The sequence below is a fragment of the Pipistrellus hanaki genome (genome assembly GCF_964339955.1).
Source record: "Pipistrellus hanaki genome assembly, chromosome: 5".
Lineage (NCBI taxonomy): Eukaryota > Metazoa > Chordata > Mammalia > Chiroptera > Vespertilionidae > Pipistrellus > Pipistrellus hanaki.
Window position 1 is genome coordinate 33,515,779 of NC_140507.1, and position 20,706 is coordinate 33,536,484.

Below are 20,706 nucleotides of genomic sequence, written 5' to 3' on the forward strand. Positions count from 1 at the left end.
TAAAGAATGTTGGGAAAATTGGACAGATATGTGCAAAAAAAAAAAAAAATGAAACTAGATCATCTTATAACACCAAACACAAAAATAAACACAAAGTGGACTAAAGATTTAAACATCAGACTCGAAACCATAAAAATCCTAGAAGAAAACATAGGCAGTAAACTCTCAGGCATTTCTCATAGCAATATTCTTTTTGGTATATTGCCTCAGCCAAGGGAAACGAAGAAAGAAAAATGGGACTACATTAAATTAAAAAGTTTTTGCACAGCAAAGGAAACTATCAACAAAATGAAAAGACAACCCCTTGAATGGGATAACATATTTGCCAATGATACATCTGATAAGGGGTTAATATCCAAAATATATAAAGGACTTATATAATACAAAAACAAAACAAAACACACAATCCAATTTAAAAATGGGATGAGACCCTGAATAGACATTTCTCCAAAGAGGACATACAGATGGCAAACAAACACATGGGAAGGTGCTCAACATCATTAATCATTAGAGAAATGCAAGATAAAAGCACAATGAGATTCACCTCACACCTGTCAGAGTGGCTAGCATCAATAAATCATCACACAACAAGTGTTGGCAAGGATGTGGAGAAAAGGAAACCACCATGCACTGTTAGTTGGTGCAGCCAATGTTGAAAAAATTAAAAATAGAACTGCCTTATGACCCAGCAACCCCACTTCTGAGAATATACCCAAAGAAACCCAAAGCATTAATTCAAAACAATATATGCACCCTTATGTTCATTGCAGCATTATTTACAATAGCCAAGATATGAAAGCATCCAAGTAGGTGAGTAGATCAAAAATAAGCGAACTGTGGTACATTTGGACACTGGTTTGATAAAGAAAAAGGTGGGGGTGAAACTTCCTGCCCCTGTAAATATTATTAGTGAAAGACTCTATCGCCTTTCCTTTTTTCAGGGATGTTTCTTATAATCTACTACTTACCACTGCCAGCGCATAGGAAACTATTCTTATTTTTCATATGTAAAGTTTCTGAATACTTTAAAATGTATTTAAAAAATCCTAAATTATTAAAAGGTAAAACATAAAGGCATTTCCAAACTAATTTGTACTAAGAAAGTGATACTAAATTAGGGGTTATTATTTATTTACCAAAAAAAATTACTATACGTTTCCCTTACATAAATACATCTTAGAGTACCCTTAAAACATAATTCCGTTAAAAAAAAAACAAAAAAAAAACCTAGATTTACACGTAAGTTTTTAAAGATGTAAACACATGTTTGAGTAAGTCACTTACTTTCTAAAAATGTGTAGACAAACTATAACCAAAGATTTTGTAAATGTAGGTTATAAACTGGAAGGTATTTTAAAACTATGTTGTTATCATGGTGATAACCATTTATCGATATATTATTACAGTGTTCCTCCACTGTTTTCTCTTTCCCTTGTATTATTTTTTTAACTCTCCAAGACTATAATTAATTGAAATCCAGAATTGCCAAAGTAAGAGAATCTGGAAGCACCGAACACAGGACTGAATGTGTATGTCTCCTAGAGGGAGAGGTAATGGAAAGAAATGCAGGAAAGACCAGGGTGCAGTTGACGGTGCAGTTGTAATGTACAGTCTGATGCAGTCTCTTACAAGCCTATGGTGAGTTAGTAATAGGTTTGGAACACGTAAGATCAAGTGACCAAGCACCCCAAAATTGGACACGGTGCCCTTGTGGCGATCCCATGGCCAAGGGCAAGAGCAGCCAAGCTATTAGAACACTTACTAAAATACTACAACTGAGCTAACGATAGGCAAAGGCTTTGGAGACCTTTTAAACCACGGTAATGTGCACTGCTGGGCTATCCCCCAGGGTGCTTTAGCATGTTGTTCCAAAGGCATTTCAAGCAGAAATAAGAGGTTTCCATATTCTTAAGCTTAAAACATACTCTAAATATACATCCATGAATTCACTTCTCTTTTATCCTTCCACCCACTGGCCACCTCATGACACTGCCTCCTTCATAGGAAGGTTGTGTCAGTTCATACAGATTATGTCAACTCTTGGGGCCTGACAAGGAGTAGGAACTATAGAAACTGAAAATGCAAAATAAATAATCATGGGAATTAAATACTAATAAAATATATTTCTTTAGTTTACCATATTACCAACAAGATGTGGTCCCAACTTTCAAGTGACATTTGTATGTATGTCCTGTCTGTTTTCCTCTGATCCAAAACATCCCTCCTAATAAAATTACTGGGTCATCATTTTACCCCTTGAAGCTCAGTTTTAATATAAGATTTACACAGTTGAAAATGGTTTAATCCTGACCTAGAGACAACTCAAGCAGTAGATTTTTAAGCACATAAAAAAAAATAAAATAAAAAAATAAAAATAAAAAGGCTATAGCCCAGCTAGTGTGGCTCAATGACTGAGCATCGCCCTATGAGCCAGGAGGTCAGGGTTGGATTCCCGGTCAGGGCACATGCTCCGGTTGTGGGCTCGATCCCCAGTGTGGGGCATGCAGGAGGCAGCCAATTAATGATTCTCTTTCATCATTGATGTTTCTATCTCTCTCTCCTGATCTCTTTCTCTCTGATATCAATTTAAAAAAAATTTTTTTTTTAACTATAAAGCTTTTCTCTGTATAGCTCCATACATAATTTGAAACCAAAAATTTAAATAGAACCATTCAGGTATCACACTTCCTGTTCCTTCCTAAGCCAAAATTTCCAGGACAACAGTTACAACTAGGCCTTCATAAATATTCACTTCCTAAAAATGACACCAAGTCCACATTGCTTTCACATCAAAATCCATCGATTCTAAGATATGTGTTATGGAACAGCCGTATGTAAAATGTAAAAAAAAAAAAAAAAAAAAAAAATCTATTAGAATAAACTGAATACAGTATTTCTATCCTTTACTAGGCTCCTTTATATCATTACTAAATTAACTAGAGGCCCAGTGCATGAATTCCTGCATGGGTGGGGGTCCCTTGGCGTGGCCAGCAATTGGGGATGACAGGAGCTAGCCGGCTGGGAGGAGGAACCGCCAGAGGTTGGCCGGCCTCGGGAAGTTAGCTGTGGGAGTACACTGACCACGAGGGGGCAGATCCTGCATTGAGCATCTGCCCCTGGTGGTTAGTGCTCGTCATAGCTACTGGCAGGTCGTCTAATCGAAATGGTCGCTTAAGTTTTTATATATATAGATACCTAACTGGTTAACTAAGGGCCTTTATTTCACCTTACTATTTTTTCAGTCATGATTCCTATAGCCTAAACTCAGATTACCAAAGAATATATTGCTTTGGCTTTTAATAAAGGAATGCTTGGTTCTATTTGAGCGAACACACAAAATAATGTGGATAGAGGTCTATATTTTCAGAATAACCCTGACTGTTTACAACGAAAATCGACTTCCTGCCAAGGTTGAGTTATATGCTGTTGGCTATTTTGTATATATTGTTTATTTGATGTGACCCGTTATCCTAACAACTTTGGTCTTTTTCACAGCAGTGGGATATATGAAACAATATTGAACTTATACTTGAATTCATGCCCTAATCCTACAAAGACACTACTAATTGTATGACTTCCTATTTCTGTATACCTTATTTGTATACCATCAAATGAATAGCTTTGATTACTTGTTTTTATAAATCCTTTATGAATTTTAAGTCTAGTCCATTGTAAACATTATAATACTAGAGGCCTAGTGCACAAAATCCTTGCATGGGGGGGTGGGTTCCCTCAGCCCAGCCTGTACCCTCTTGCAATTCTCCTGGGACCACTGGCTCCTAACCATTCACCTGCCTGCTTGATCACCCCTAACTGCTCTGCCTGTCTGCCTGATCGCCTCTAACTGCTCACCTGCCTGCCTGATTTTGCCCCTGAAACTCAAGCTTCTTCTTTTTTATTTTTAATATTTCTATTTTTTCTATTTAAAAATCGAACTTCTGGAGAACATGAGGCATTTAACATTATTCCATATTCCTCAGAGAGAGCTAAGCATGGTAAACACAGCAAATACTTAATACTTATGAGCTTCTATACAAACACTTTCCAACCAGGAAATGTTTTAATAGGCAGTCTCCAAAAACTTGAACTGGAAAATCTAAAAGTAGAGTTCTCAGATTTCAGGCATCATGGGCTATTAGCAAGATTTCTATCTCAATTAAACTCTATTTCTGAGCTCTCAACAGACTGCCCTGCACTCTCTCCAAAGTTTCTTATTCGTCAGAATCCCATTTTCCTCCGCTTCAAACCAAGGTAACAAACGAAACCTTTAATTCTGATCTTCCTCACCGCAAGAGAACAGCAAACCTCAACTGAAATAATTTCCCTCCAGAAGTCACATCCAAATACCGAGAGACTGAGGGCTATAGAGCTGACTATGCACATGCGCAATAACAGGCTCATGTTCCAGCGGTAGGTGCCCAGGTGTCCTCCGCAATCCCACAATCCTCTGGTCCCTTACTTCCGGTTTTTTTAGCTCCTCCTTAAGTGATGTTTCCGTCAGTAGCCTTGCCATGTTCAGGGCCTCTAGTTGGAGTAGATTTCTCTGTTTTTTGAAGTTGATAGCTGTTCACTACGCGGAATCAGTGAAATTTTGGGAGCGCCATTGCCATGAAGATGCCTGTCCCAAGCACACTCATGAAACAACCGCCCATTCAGGCCACTGCTGGCACAGTCCTGGTTTGCAACGAGAAAGGTACTGTGCTTTTCCAATCGGATCTGCCTCTTCCTTCCCCAGCACAGCCAAACCTACTCTGGGCCAACCATCCCATCCCCGCAGACCCTTAAGACTTTCCCCCCATTTCTTTACTTCCCTCCATCAAACTCGCACCCTATCACATTGCCTAGGGGCACCCCTAACTGCTCCCTGAGGGCAGGGCCAGCCTGGGCCAGGGGCCATGGTGTTCTGGTCTCTGCTTGTTCTGGTCTCTGGTAGTTGCAGTTGCTGTTGTTTTTTTTGTTGTTGTTTTTTGTTTTTTAATATATTTTATTGATTTTTCACAGAGAGGAAGAGAGAGGGATAGAGAGTTAGAAACCGATGAGAGAGAAACATCGATCAGCTGCCTCCCACACACCTCCCACTGGGATATGCGGCCCGCAACCAAGATACATGCCCTTGACCGGAATGGAACCTGGGACCCCTTAGTCCACAGGTCGAGGCTCTATCCACTGAGCCAAACCAGTTCCAGCTGTTCTCTGTTTTTTTTATAAACTAGTATATAAATGAACTACAGTAGCTAATTTTGTTCATTTTAATCAATGGGGTATTCATAGATATCCCTTAATGATTGCTCTAGTGATCATTATTTCCAGAAAGCTAAAAAAAAAAATAATAATAATAATAACATTTTATATTGTTTAAGATGGAAACTCTTCCAAAATTAATCTTTAAATACAATCCCTATTAAAGTCCCTACAGGCTCTTTGGAGATATTGACAATCTAAAGTTTATATAGAAATACAAAGGATCCAGAAGAGCTAAAACAGTTTCAAAGAAGAAAATCAAAGTTGAAGAACTTAAATTTCCTGCATGTAAAGCATATTATAAAGCTACATAAATCAAGACAGTACAGTATTGACATAAGGAGATACATACAGATCAAAAGTACACTTTTAATAGTTTAAAAGTAAATTTACCTTTATGGTTAATTAAGTTTTCACAAAAGTTCTATGGATGGTATTTCATGAGGACAGGATGATCTTTTCAAATGATGCTGAGAAAAAACTGGATACATATATGCAAAGAGATTAATTTAGACTCTTATCTCATGCCATATACAAAAAGTAACTTAAAATTAATCATAGGCCTGAATGTAAGAATGGAATTATGGAAGAAAATGTAAGAGAATGTCTGTGACTTTGAATTAAGACAAAGTTCTTGGATACAACACCAAAAACACATTCAGTAAAAGAGAAAAATTGATAAACTGGGTTATTTTCACTGTGTGTGTTTTTAATTGGCTTTAGAAGACACCATTAAGTAAATGAATAGAAACCGACAGACTGGAAGAAACATTAGTAAGCCGTGTGTCTGATAAAATATTTACATCCAGAATATATGGAGAACTCTAAGAACTCCAGAGTAGGAAGACCAAAAAAAACACTAATTTAAAACAGCCAAAAGATGTGAGCAGATATTTCACCAAAGATGATATAGCAGTGGCTATGAAATGGCACATGAAAAGATGCTCAAGATAATTAGTAACTAGAAAAATGTAAATTAAAACCACAAGCTACCACTAACCAATCACAAGAAGAGTTAAAATAGGAGAAACTGTCATCCTAACACATTGTTGATGGGAATTTAAAATGGCTTAGTACTTTGGAGACGAATTTGGCAGCTTTGTAAGATATTAAACATAAATTTACAATATGATCTAGCAATTCCATTCCTACGTATGTACCCAACAGAAATAAAATAAAAATCTCTCTACACAAGACTTGTACACAAATGCTCATGTTAGCGTTAGTCATCACAGCCAAAATGTGCAAACAATCCAAAAGTCCATCAACTGATGAATGGGTAAATAAAATGTGGTCTATCCAAATAATGATTTATTCCTCAGCAAGGAAATAAACTAAACTACTGACACATGCTACCACATGGATGAACCTCAAAAAACATTACACTAAGTTTAAGAAGTGAGACCAAATTGTATGTAATTTCATTGACATAAGATGTAAAGGCAAATCTACAGAGAGAGAAAGATTAATGGTTGCTTGGAACTGGATGTCTGCAGATGGGAATAAAGAAGCCCTGTGGGATGATGGAAATACTTTAAATTTTGTAAATGTACTAAAAACCACTGATTTATAAATGTGGGTGAATCTTATGGCATGTAAATCATACCAGAAGAAAGATACTAGAAAAAAAGGCATTCACACTATCTTTTAAAATATGTTATATTGGAAAGTCAGCTCAAAATATTCATGAATCTACCTTACTAATGAGAAATAATTAGTTTCTACTTGAAAAGTTTTTTAAGTAGGAACTTTAATCTTAAGTTACTAAATTCAGTACTTTTAAAACATTATTAACCACAATTCTAATTAAGAGTTCTTGAGACACAGAAATTATCCATATTAGTAGATAAAATAATTATATTTATAAAAAGACAGATATGTCCACAATAAGTTACTCAGACATTACTTTGTTAATTATATTTACACATAATTGTTATTTCCATAATAAATTACTTCCACTTCCTATTTTTAATAGCATTTTGAAGTTATATTTATCTTCAAGCACATAATCAGAATCAGATAACACAAAGACCTTATGCTAAATACACATAAATTCCTCTGTCAACTGACTATGAACTGAACACTAAATATTTGCTGGTAATATAATGCTTTAGTAATGGAGATATGTCTATCACATTTTTGTTGCTATTACATACATTTAAATCCAAATTATAACAGAGACAATTTGCACTAATTAGATTAGCTAATATAATTATTTGCCTGGCCACTCCTCGTAGCATGTTATTTTTTTATTTTATTTATTTTTTTTTTGGCTGTTAAAAGAATAGTTTATTGACTTATAGTGAAAAAGGGAGAAGAGAAAAGCATCTATGTGAGAGTGTAACATCAATTAGCTGTCTCCTGCACACCCCCTACCGGCAATTGAGCCCACAACTCAGGCATGTGCCCTGACCAAGAATAGAACCAACCACCTTTCTGTACGTGGGACAAAGCCTAACCAAATGATCCACACAAGTCAGGGCTTGATATAAAAATTCTTAGGATGTGAATGAGGAGATAAAACACATTATTTTATTTCTGCCATTTGAGTAAGCTTACCATTTAATTCTTATGCATGTCCAAGGTCTTCTTAACCTGACCACACTGCACTGCCAGTCAGCGTAGACAATCTCTCACAAAGAGTTTACTGATATTCTAAGATCCCTCTATAATGTGCTTCCATCTTCATTTATCCATATCTGAACTTGGTAGTATGGTAGGCCCCTTTCAACCTAAAGGTATGTTTCCTCCTTTACTTTTCAACAACTTCATCTTATTAGAGTAACTATTGTGAAACATCTAATAATATAATACTCTCATTCTCCTGCTACATTACCCACAAAACAGTGGGTAACAGTTTGAAATAATCTGCTCTATTTGCTTCAAAAACATTCATACTGGCATTAAGGCCCTATCACATTATCTCCCAACTAGTTCATAGGTACTGTAAAGCCTGTTAAATAATCACTTGAAATTCATAAAATTCTTTGTAGCTCAATGAAATCTAATAGGGTTCCTGGGAGGAGGTGAAAAATAAAGACAAAGTATCCAACTTTACTATCATTGGAGTTAAAAAAAAAATAGTATTAAAATCCATTCAAAACACCTAGGGTATATAAAGTTTGGTGAATACGAATCTAGCCACTGAATATCATGAGCTCTGGAGTTTTCCAAGCCACTAGAGTGGCTGCCCTCAAATTCCAGTTTGCACTGGAATTACCTTGGATTCTAAATATATTTCTTAGGTTTGAGGTACACCCTGAAATCCCAGTTTTAAATGCAGACACACCACCTTCCTCTGCCTCACCCCCACTGCATGACTTTGGTTAAGAGTTTGCACACCAGATTCTCAGAAACAGGGCATCAAAAGCATGAACAAGTTACTAATGATATGGGCTCTCTGCAGAAGATGGTCCTGTGGTTTAGGTGAAGCCTGGCAGAGGCAAGAGGGCTGAAATAAAAATCTGAGGCAAAACATCTTTAAGTGCTTGTGAAGAAAAAAAAAATATGTTTAGATCTCATTTTATTTAATGGAAAGCAATAAGCAAACAGAAGCTGCTTAATAATGCCAAAATTGATCTGGGTTGATCAATCCCATCCCCTAATTATCTGAGCTAAAGCCTAAAAAAGTTAATAATTTATTGCATATTTATGCACATTAATTATGAAATGAAATCCATTTTCTCCTGCTGGAAAAGGCAAGGCCCAGTCTATCTCATCCCCAGGGGCCTCCCCACACCGCCATGCAATAATTCTGCTCAAATATCTGGGAGCATTGAAATGGCTGAGTTCCCATTTTCTCACTTCTCTCAGTCTAGCACTTGGCATCAGAATAAAGATGAGCTGGAGACAAGATGATGTGCTCACCATGGCTGCACCCTGAATGCACTCTGCATCAAATTATGATCCTCACTTGGCTCGGGGAATCTTAAAGCTTCCTTTCAGGAACATCCCCTCCCCCCACCCCAATCATAATCCAAGACAGACCACTGGTTCTCCCACGGCCTCAAAGTATGTCAGATTACATCCCCAACTTAGCATCCTTCCCATCTATCAGGAACCTGCAATGCCTCTGATTACTCTTTATTTTGCAAACATAAAGACCTTAAGACCATCTGGGGTAAAAATATAATTTCAATTAAGGAAAAAAAAAAAAAAAAAACACATTCAATTGTGTGAGAGCACAGTAAAAATGTGCTGTTTTAATGTTGCATAACAAATATTTGAAGATTTTCTTAAATAATTTCCTGGGGGATAGGAGTTCAAGACAGCCAAGTAAGTGGAAGCTCAACTCTTCTCCTCCCATGTCCACATCGAAAACACAACTAAATCACAGAACAATCAACCTACAGAACCATCTGAAAGTAACTGAAACCCTGGCTGGGTAGCTCAGCGAGTTAGAGCATTGTCTAATATGCCAAGGTTGCAGGTTCAATCCCCAGGTCAGGACAAATACAAGAATCAACCAAGGAATGCATAAAGTGGAAAAACAAATCAAAATCAATCTCTCTCTCTCTCTCTCTCTCTCTCTCTCTCTCTCTCTCTCTCTCTCTCTCTCTCCCCCTCTCCCTCTCCCTCTCTTCCTCTCTTCCTCTATCCCTCTCTCCCTCTCTCCCTCCCTCCCTTCCCCTCTCTCCCTCCCTCCCTCCCTCCTTCCTTCCCTTTCTCTCTCCCACTCTAAAAATCAATTTAAAAAAAGAGTAGCTCAACGTAAGTCCTATAACTAAGAGCATAAAGAAGAAACTACAGCGAGACTGGAGGGTCAGAAACACAAAATGGGTTGGCTCCACACCCAGGTGTGTCAGTTGAGACCCCAGAGGGATAGTTCAGCTGCCAAGGTCCTCCCTGAACCCTACACTAGGTTCCCCAGCCCATGGCACAAGAACCAGGAAGAGAAGCCCACATAACATCCGGCAGTGAAATTCAATGGGGATTCCATCCATGCCTGGGTAAGACTGAAGGTTGCTGGGAATTCAGGCTCCCTCTGAAAAGGACAACTCACAGACTAGACTACCTCAGGCACTCCCCCTGGCACCAGCAGAGGGACGGCTGCTCAGGGGGTATCAGTCACACAGGGACAGACAGCTCTGTGGCTTCAGGGCGAGGGCTGAAGGGATAACCTCTAATGCCCCTGCGGTGAATCTTCCTATTGTACAGCCCACTGGCACCATCTTCCCTGGCTTAAAAACTTCCCCTACAGGGCATTGGTCTGGTGAGCTCCGCTAGCCCCACCCTTCTGACTCCCTGAGGCCCTGTCCTCCCCAACTCCCACTCGGCCAGAGGCTGTGTCGGTGGCAGCCAGCCTGGAACAGTCAGACTGTTCCAAAAACTGAACAGGAAGGAAGTCTCCCAGCTTCATTTTACGATGCCAGCATTATCCTAATCCCAAAGCCTGAGGAAGAAGAGAGAAGAGAAGAGAAGAGAAGAGAAGAGAAGAGAAGAGAAGAGAAGAGAAGAGAAGAGAAGAGAAGAGAAGAGAAGAGAAGAGAAGAGAAGAGAAGAGAAGAGAAGAGAAGAGAAGAAGGGGAGGGGAGGGGAGGGGAGGGGAGGGGAGGGGAGGGGGGGGGAGGGGAGGGGGGAGGGGAGGGGGGAGGGGAGGGGAGGGGAGGGGAGGGGAGGGGAGGGGAGGGGAGGGGAGGGGAGGGGAGGGGAGGAGAGGAGAGGAGAGGAGAGGAGAGAAAGAAAAGAGAAGAAAATTATAGACCATCGCATCTCAACCTTTTGGCTAAAAAGGTATCTGCTCTTATAAATTAACATCCAATATGTCCTCTATCCAAGAAATGCATATTAATGAATTTTTGGACCAAAGAGACGAATAAGAGCTTGCTCTCCCCACGCCAAGCATTGTCTGATATTCCAGTGCCTCTGGGGAGCAGTGCACCCCCTCAGGGACAAAAAAGAAAGTCAAGAAAAAATTACAGGCCAATGTCCCTGATGAACACAAATGCAAACATCAACAAAATATTAGCAAACTGATCTCAGTAATACATTTAAAAAATTATACATCTTGATCAAGTGGGATTTATTCCTGGGATGCAAAGTTGGTTCAATATCCACAGATAACTTATATGAAATCTAAAAAACAAAATAAAACACACAGACTCACAGATGCAGAGAACAGACTGACAGGTGCTAGAGGAATGGGGGATTGAAGGACTGGGTGAAAAAGGTGAAGGGATTAAGAAGTACAAATTGACCGTCACAAATTGTCACAGGAATTTAAGTACAGCATAAGGAATGTAGTCAATAATATTGCAATAACTATGTATGGTGCCAGGTGAGTACTAACTTATGGGGAGGAATCACTTTTTAATTATGTAACTGTCAAATACTGTGCTGTATATCTGAAAATAACATAATATTGAATGTCAACTGAAATGGAAATAAAGTAATATTAAAATTGAAAAAAATAGAGCTTTGTAATTTGAAAAGGACCAAAAACTTAATGGAAAAGATGAGTAGGGAATATGAAAGTTTACAGTAAAGGAAATTAGAATAAAAATATGAAAAGATCTCAGCTTACCATAACACAAAAATCCTATATAATAAAAGCCTAATACGCTGATTGTCCCTTCCGGTAGTTCGACCAGAAGACTGGGAGTTTGACTGCTTGCTATGATGTGCGCTGACCACCAGGGGGTGGCACAGAACATGGCGGGCATTGGCAATGCAGTGGAGGTGCTGCTGGTCCTGATGGGCCCAGACAAGAGCGGGACTGCAGCAGAATGGTGGAGCAGGTAAGTGGGCATCACCAGGTCAAGGTGGGTGTGAACAGGGGGCCCAATCACCTTGCCAATCATCCCACAGATGGTGACCAGCAGTGGTGGTGGGGGCAGGGCTGCCACCCAGTTCCCAGGTGCTGAGAGGATGTGCGGGGGTCCAGCCCCTGATCAACTGTCCCACAGGCAGGATGTTGGAGCAGGTGAGGGGGCAGCACCAGGCCAAGCTGGGGTGCCTGGCAGGGCTGCAGGGTTGTGAGGCTGGAGGCATGAGCAGGGGCCCAATCTCCACAGGCCAACCTGAGAGACCCAACCCATGCACAAATTCATGCACCAGGCCTCTAGTAAGTAAATAAAATTACATTGAAGTAACGTAAGTGCTCAGTTTGTAGATTGCTACCTTGTCTTGCTATACACAATTATTCCCACCAGTAGGCCTGCATGTTTACCAAGAATCAGCTATATTTGTTTGAACAGATGTATGCACAACATTTTGCAATTACATAATTTAATCAGACACTAATATTAGCAGCCAGTAAACTCTGCAAAAGGTGTGCTTGTTTCCAGGAAGATTTCCTGGAAAACTTGAGACAGATAAGTTGCTAAAGTTAGATAGATAGATGATAGATAGATAGATATTTCATTTGGGATGAAACAACTATAAAATATTTGAAAACTGGTTTTGAATCACTTACTCATAAATATATATGTATCCTTATGTTCACTGTGGCATTTCACAATAGCCAAGACAGAGAAACAACTTAAGTATCCCTCAGCAGATGATTAGATAAGGATGTGACACATATCTACAATGGAATAGTACTTAGCCATTAAAAAGATGAATTACTGCCATTTGCGTCAACATGGGTAGGTTTTGAGAGTATTTACTTATGCTAAGTAAAATGAGTCAAGGAAAAGGACAAGAAACATATGCAATCACTCTTATGTGGGGTATAAAACAAAAAGAAACAAATAAACAAAAGACAGTAGTTTTTGATGATTACCAGAAGGAAAGAGAAGTGGTGGGAGAACAAAGAGATTAAACAGAGTATCAAATATATGGTGACAGAAGACTAGACCTTGGGTGCTAAGCACATAATAGAGTATACATATGCTTACTATAAAGTTGTACACCTGAAACATATATAATCTATTAACCAATGTTATTCCAATCTATCTATCTATATATATATAAAAGCCTAGCAACCAAACGGCAGAACGACCAGAACTACCAGTGGCTATGACACCCACTGCAGCAGCCAGCCAGCCCAATCTGGGGCAGGGCCGGCCACCAATAGCCTGCGGCCCGTCCCCCTACCAGCCTCTCCCACCCAGATCACTGAAATGTGACCTTCAGTGATTCTAAGTGAACACTCTCTAGCTGTCATAGATCAGGAACCTGAATGACGAGTGATCAGGAGAAAAACTGCTCTGTGATGGTCCGACTCTAGACCATCAGCCAAGTGTCCAGGAGAGGTGCCCAGCACAACCACTATCTTTCCCACCTCCATTATCTCCCCCCCCTCAATGGGGGGCAGGGGGCTAGACCCCTCCCATATATGAATTCGTGCCTGGGCCTTTAGTATATTTAATAAAAAATAAATGAAGGGGAAAAACGATTCAATTTATTTTTAAGTCCAGGATTCTACACATAAATTGCCTTGCATTTCTCTTTAACTTTTATCCCAAATACAGAAACCTACATTGGAAATTGGTTTGGTGCACAGCTGGTAAGGCTCACCTGGAACACCAGTTATGTGACCTACACTTAAAGGAGTACGTAGTATCTGGCCTTATATCCAAAGGTTGGCAGATGAATATACACTTTGGTGATTTAAATTAGAATTAAATGTTTAGGGTGCATTTCATGCATTTTAAAAATTCTATCCTGTAACTTATTTTAAAAATGAACTCCTATTAGAAAAATTTGGATTATCTAGATCTACAATTTTGGCTCACAACTTTTCTTTCATATTCTGTATCCTTTTATCCCTTATAATATATTCTGGGATAATTTCTGGGCTTGATCTTCTAGATCACAAACTGACTGATTAGTTTATATATGAAGTTTTTTAATTATAATGATCAAAAAAATTAGTTTCATTGTATCTAATCATTTTTTCCAAATAGAAGCTGTTGTTTTCTTTAAGCATATTTTTCCATAAATATATATCCACTTTTAATCATCTGTGAAAGTGTTTTATTTTATTCTGTTCATGTTGTTGCTTAATAATTAACCAGAGTTTGAGGGTTCTCTTTTATATGGTTCGTTTTTTTTAGAAGGTATTCTTGGTGTCAGCTCATCCCTTTTTGGTTTTGCTGCTCACTTATCTGTTGACTAGTTCACTTACCCAGCTCTCTCCCAGTTATTTGGTAAGACAGGTGGGACCTTCTCCTGGGTCCAGGGAACCAATAGTTCATCTTTGGAGAGTAGAAGACTCTTTATCCTCTGGACTCACCCACATGCCTGGGAAAGCTCTGTCTCTATTCTTTGTGCTCTTGCTCAGGGACACGCATTTGGCCTCCACTTGTTGGCAGAACTGGAAATCAGAGAAAGTCAAGGAGCCGTTCTAGGGCCCCCTCTGCCCACTGCCTGTGCAGCAGCTCCTCTGGCACAGCGCCCACCATTCACAGATGCTTCCTAACATCCATATGTGTTTTCCATTAATCCAGTCCAAACTGCTTCAGTCTTTCAAGAGATATTCAAAATGTTTGATGCACCGATGGCATTCTTTTATAATACTGCTTTAGATTTATTTGGAATAGATTTTCTGTCATTCCTAAGATTTGGATCAAACAAAGAAGGTAGACGTGTGAGGTTAGTCTGCTATCTTACTGTTTCCATGTGGATGCTGATTCCGCTCCTAACCCTGATCTAGTTGTGTGCTTCCTTTCCCCATCCCTGCCCCGACACCCTCCCCTCCTGCTTTCATGCTAGTACTTGATAAAGTACCTTTTCCAAAACAGGTACCTCCAAATATTTAAGTTATTCAACATTTGCCATGGCATCAAATATGTTATTTCAAGTAAGGGATTAAATGGCAAAATTTTTTTTAAAAATCGTAATTTATACAATGCTGCATTTTGATTCAGAACTCATCAAAATGACTACTGTGTAAAACTAAATTTAAGTAAAGTTTTAGGAGTCGCTTTTTATCATCCTGGAAAAATAATCTAAATATAACTGATAAGCATTTCAGCAGTCCATGTTAAGAGAACCATAGGCAAGGTATGTCCTGATTAGTATACCATGGCCCAGTGCTTAGAGTGTGTGTGTGTGTGTGTGTCTGTGTGTGTGCGCACGCACAAGCGTGCGTGTGTATGTCAGTATTGTGTTAACTTTGTGGAACTATAATTGTTGCACTTTTTCATGGAATTTTATTTGTTTCTTTTTTGTATTTTAATAGAGATTATTTATTTAAAACATAATAAAGTGATGCATGTGTTATGTTTTATCTAGTGATTGTTATTGCATATCCACTAAAAATTAGATATCTTACAATGCTGTGGAAATGAAGAGAGATGGACAATACAGTACCATCACAGCACTTGGGGCATCCCTGCATTTATACATATCTCAACCTGCTCTATTTTTTGCTGACATCTGTGACTGGTGGGCCCTGCTGCTGTGAGCTCCTTGTAACCTACCAAGACTTCTTCATCTCCTTTTTGGATTCTGTGTATCCACACAATACCTTGCTCGAAGGAGTTGTTCAATAAGTGTTTAATTGCTTTAGTACTATATTTGTGTGCCCTTTACATCAAACATATGCCTCAAATCAGATTGTTATTCAATATTAGAGACAAATAAGGAGAAACGGAAATAGTAAGAACACTTTATATGTCCATTGCTAGGGATAAAACACAATTTATCCATTTTATAAATGGGGAAAATGAGACCCAGAAAGATTAAGAACTTTGAAAAGCCGGCACCTGGCCCTGAATCCAACTTCGTTCTAGCACTTTTCCCTTCCCAGCACCAGCCAGACTGGTCACTGGAGACTGAATGACCCATCTCATAAATGTCCACCACTTCGCAATACTGGACAGATGATGATTGCAGCAACCAAAGGTGCTGAGGAGTTCAGGGAGGGAAGGGAAGGTATACTTAGTGATCGTTAACGTGCCACTGACCACCTGAAATCTTTGCTAACTGGGAAGAAAAACCTATTTATTGCCAATTAAAGGCGGTTACATTAACAAATCATTCAACCTCATAGAAAGACAGCAGCATGACTCCTCAAGTCAGGATTCCGGGATCTCAGGATTCTGGGCATAGAAAGGAGCAGAAATGTAGTCCAGTGCTAATCCACATGAACCAGAGCACCCTGTCCTCAGCACACAAGGCTTTTGAGGTCTGAGCTCACCAGCTTTCCAGGGCCTTTCCCCTGTGGAGCCTTCGGGCCTCATCCTGGGCAACAATTTTCTATTCCCTTGATACACTGTGCACCTCCACATCTCCCTCCGTCTCTCCCCTCTGTCTGAAACACTCTTCGGTTCTCTTCTGCCAGGAGGAAGTCTCTCCCACGCTTAAAAATCCAATTAAATGCTGGGAAGCCTTCCTCATCTCACTCCCCAAAGGGGACTTGACCTCAGGCATACTTTTTTGTTCATCATGTCAGTATGTCACTGTCTCATGATGATCTATGCCCTATCTACTTATATGTGATGTCCCTCTACTGATCTGTGCACCCCTGACACGGGACTGAGAATACATTGGACATCCAGTGGAATTTTAATTCTATCACCCAATTATTTATGAAATCATCCCATTGTCTCATTTTACTTATGAAAACTGAATTCCAGAGAGGTAGGGGACTTGTTGATCACCTGAAAATGAGCCAATATTAGGGCTCAGAAAACAAAGTATGCTCCCTCTCTCATTACCCACCTCATAAGGGGAAGGGCTGGCACGGTAGAGTCTGGAGTAGCAAACCCACCCTTCTTGGCTATTTGCCTAACTTTTTTACTCAAAGTCTGACTGCTATACTGTATTGCTGGCAATGTCAGTTTTCCTCAATAACAAAGGCTTCCCAGTTCAGAACATATACATATGTGGCTAACAGGAAAAGTGAGTATACGTCCAACATGATAAACAGGGAGGTATGTCGAACTCCTATTCAGTCTATGAAAAAACCTACTCATAATTCTAACTTTGCTCCCTTAAGTATGGAGAGAAGGTATAGCTCATTTGGAAAATCTGACCAAAAGCCCACATTTCAACACAGTGAAATGCTTTATCCCCTTTCCCTTCCATCACACCAAGACCTTTCTAGATGCAATTATTTAATCCCAGGCCGAACACTAGTGGACAATGAAATTCCCACAAAAAGTCCCCCCTCCTACCCCGCTAGCCCCCTGAGGTGGTCAAACATCAGTTCCACAAAAAAACATTTTTAAAAGCTTTCCATGTGATTTTTTTCCATGCCAGTTTTTTTTTTTTTTTTTTTTTTTTTTTTTTTTTTTTTTTTTACACTCATGGCTAAAAATGTTCACATGTGAATATTCATCATTATGAGCCTCTGGTAAGATATAGCTCTGTCCAGTAATTTACATCTTTTGCCTATGGGACCTTAGGAGGGTATAGGTAAAAAAAAAAAAAAAAAAAAAAAAAAAAAAAAAAATTCCAGTTTCATTCTGGTTGAATTTTTAACTGTCTTTTTCCATTTCGTGGCTTTAGGTAGCTTTGATTGTGCAGATATTTCCTGCTATACATAAGGGAAATGAGATCCACAAAGATTAAGTACTTTGAAAAAAATTAAATAATTACTGTTAGATTTTTCTCCAAATAGGCAGGTTGTTTTCAGATGAGTCCTTGTGGGTTTCATCAATGGCTCACTGGGAACAACAAAAGGAAGCCACAAATCACTTGTGCATTTTCAATTATTGTGTGGGTTTTGCTTTAAACCAACAGTAAAGGCCATAGTCATGAGGGCTGTACAACAATGTGAGTGTACTAAATGCCCCTGAAGCGGACGCCTAAAAATGGTTACAATGGCCAAAACCAATGTGGCTCACTGGATAGAGCATTGGCCTTCGGACTGAAAGGTCCCAGGTTCGATTCCGGTCAAGGGCATGTACCTTGGTTGGAGGCACATCCCCAGTGGGGGGTGTGCAAGAGGCAGCCAATTGATGTTTCTAACTCTCTATCCCTCTCTCTTCCTCTCTGTAAAAAATAAATAAATAAATAAATAAATAAATAAATAAATAAATAAATATATTTTTTAAAATGGTTACAATGGTAACTTTATGTATACTTTACCACAAAGCGAAGGCTAACCTACAGGAGGTAACAATTATCCCTAACCCTTCGTCAAGAAGGAGAGGGCGAGGGGGGAGGAACGAATGATGATCTCTATTTTTCAGACAGACAGAGAGCAAATGGCTTTCACGCTCCAGTTCCACCAGGCCTCTCAGAGCAAGGCTCTCACACTTGCTCCTTCCTTTCCCCGTGGAGTGGGAAGAAGAAAAGGAACTCCTGCCAGATAAAATACTAACCTAAGGAAAGACCGTTACATCACAGAACCGTAGCCCTTTGAACACTGACTAGATTACAAAGTCATCCGTTCCTCAGCAGCTCCCAGGCTTTCCGCGGGGCCCGCTCAGCCCCTGTCCTTCGGGGGGACCCTGAGCAGCGGCGGCCTGGGGCGGGTGTGCATGCCTCAGAGGCAGCTGTCAGAGTGCAGCTCAGAGCTGCTCTACAGAGTCGCGGTAGGGCGTGAAAACTCCTATAAGGTAAGGGCAGAGGAAATGGGGGGGTGGGGGGACGCGCACAGAGGAGACTCAGAGGGAACAGATTGGTTGTCTCCCAGGCTCCTGAAAGATACCACGTGGTGGGCTTCCCTTGGAGAACAGAGCGGGAAGCAGGGACAGTTACAGGGAGGCAGTTTGCTAAGGCAGGGCATCCTCTGCAGGGAGCAGGCTGCTGATCCACCCGGCCAGCCCTCAGGCCGCTGGCTGCCCTGGCCAAGCGCCGGGAGGTGAGCGGTGTGGCCTCTGGGTGGTGGTGGCTGGGACTCGGGGGAAGTTGGGGAGCACAGGGGAGGGGGGAGGTGCGGTGAACCAGCTGGGCTGCAAAGGGGAGGAGGAAGAGGAGGTGGAGAGGGAGGGGGACAGGAGGGGGAGCGGGAAGGGAACACCAGGGGGATGGGGAGGGGGGCAGCGAGGGACGGCTTACCAGGCCACCTCCGCAGGTGCTGAACGAGGCCAGGGAGCCGGGGTGCCGCAGCACCGCCCCGGTGTAGAAGCAGGCGGCGTCGGGCGGCGCGGGCGGGCGCGGGGCCCGCGTGGGGGCTGGGCCGGGGCTCGGCCGCTGCTCCACGGCGAAGCGCGGCGCCAGGAAGCGGCCGTCCCTCCGGAGCAGCAGGTAGAGGTCCCGGGAGAAGGCGGGGATCCGCAGCAGCACCTCTTCGCCCTCCGGGTCGGCGTGCGGGGCCGGGGCCGGGGGCGGCAGCGGGGACGGCGGCGGCTGCCACGAGGCCGGGGCGCCCGGGGACACAGCGGCAGCAGCCCCGCCGGATCCCCGCGGCAGCTCCTGGGACTCGAGCTCTTCGTCCTCCTCGGCCCCGGGGGGCGGCGAGGGCCGGGGCCCGGGCTCCGAAGGGCCCTCCGCCGCCCGCTCCTCGGGGGGCGCCGGGGCCACGGAGCGCACCTCGCGGGAGCTGCCGGCCGCCTGCGTCCAGGCGCCGCCGCCGCCGCGCCCCCAGCCCGGGTCGGCGCTGCCCCCGCTGCCCCCCGCGGCGGCGTCCGGCTCCCGCCGCCACAGCGCGGGGAACACCACCTCCCACTCGGCGGCGCGGTCCGGGCCGAGCTGCAGCCCTGCGGGCGGACAGAGGTGCGGGCTGAGCGCGCGGCGCCCCGGCTCGCAGACCACCCGTCTAGCCCCGGGGGCTCCGGCGGGCCCGAAGCCTGGCGATCAGATTACAGACCCCAGCGTTTTCAAAATAAAAGTGCTATATAGGGCGGGGGGAGGGAGAGGGAACGGGCAGTGACAGCCCTCGGTGGTGCAAAGGTGCAAAGACCACGGGGGCACCGTTAGACAGTGTCCTTCAGTGCATGCCGGAGCAGAGCTAGCCGTGCACGGACGTCCCCGTGTTCCACCAGGTGCTGTGCACGCACCTTCCCCAGCACCCCTCCTCTCCGGGAGGAAAACGAGCCCCCTCGGGGTGGTTTTTAAAAGGCCGGGGGAACCGTGCGGGCTCCGGAGCGCGTCCCCGTCTGTCCTCCGCGCCCAGATGCCCCTGAGCCCCGCTCCCCGCGCACCGGCTGCACCGCCCCGCTCCCCGCCGGCCCACCCGCGCGCGTCCCCTCTCCGCTGGGGACCCCGGAAAGGGGCTCCCACGGGTCCCGCCAGCACTTACCTGCGACGACGCCGCCCGCCAGGACCGCCAGCTGGTACAGGAGGCAGCAGCCGCCGCAGAGGCCAGCCAGGCGCATCCCGCCGCCGCGCTGCCCCATCCCGCGCTCCCCGCGCGCCGCCCTGCGCGATGCACCGCGGGCGCCGCCGCCTCCCGGAGCGCAAGGAGGCCGGGCGGCGAGTTTGCCCGGGCCCTTTGTCTGCGGGGGGGGCGGGGGGAGCGAGGGGTGCTGTGTGACTCCGAGAGGCTGCCCGAGCCCGGGCGGGTGGGGTGGGGTGGGGGGAGGAGCGGGGGCAGGCAGCGCGCAGCCCGCGGCTCCCCGCTCCCTGGCGGATTAGGTGATGAGTATATTTTCTGTGTTCTGGTCGCGGCAGGAGTTTCCTCCGGAG

At 42.9% G+C, this 20,706-nt stretch overlaps 1 protein-coding gene across 1 annotated transcript in view; it reads right to left on the bottom strand.

Moving 5' to 3' along the window:
* The window catches only part of ADAMTS19 (ADAM metallopeptidase with thrombospondin type 1 motif 19), a gene marked incomplete at both ends in the record, with an annotated part of 195,179 nt that extends 174,762 nt beyond the window's left edge, over nucleotides 1-20,417 (bottom strand). The window contains 2 exons of the mRNA XM_084886566.1: nucleotides 19,138-19,778; nucleotides 20,321-20,417. Of these exons, the coding sequence (XP_084742692.1) occupies nucleotides 19,138-19,778; nucleotides 20,321-20,417 (738 nt within the window). The remainder of the gene's footprint in view (nucleotides 1-19,137; nucleotides 19,779-20,320) is intronic.
* Nucleotides 20,418-20,706: the final 289 nt, after the last annotated feature.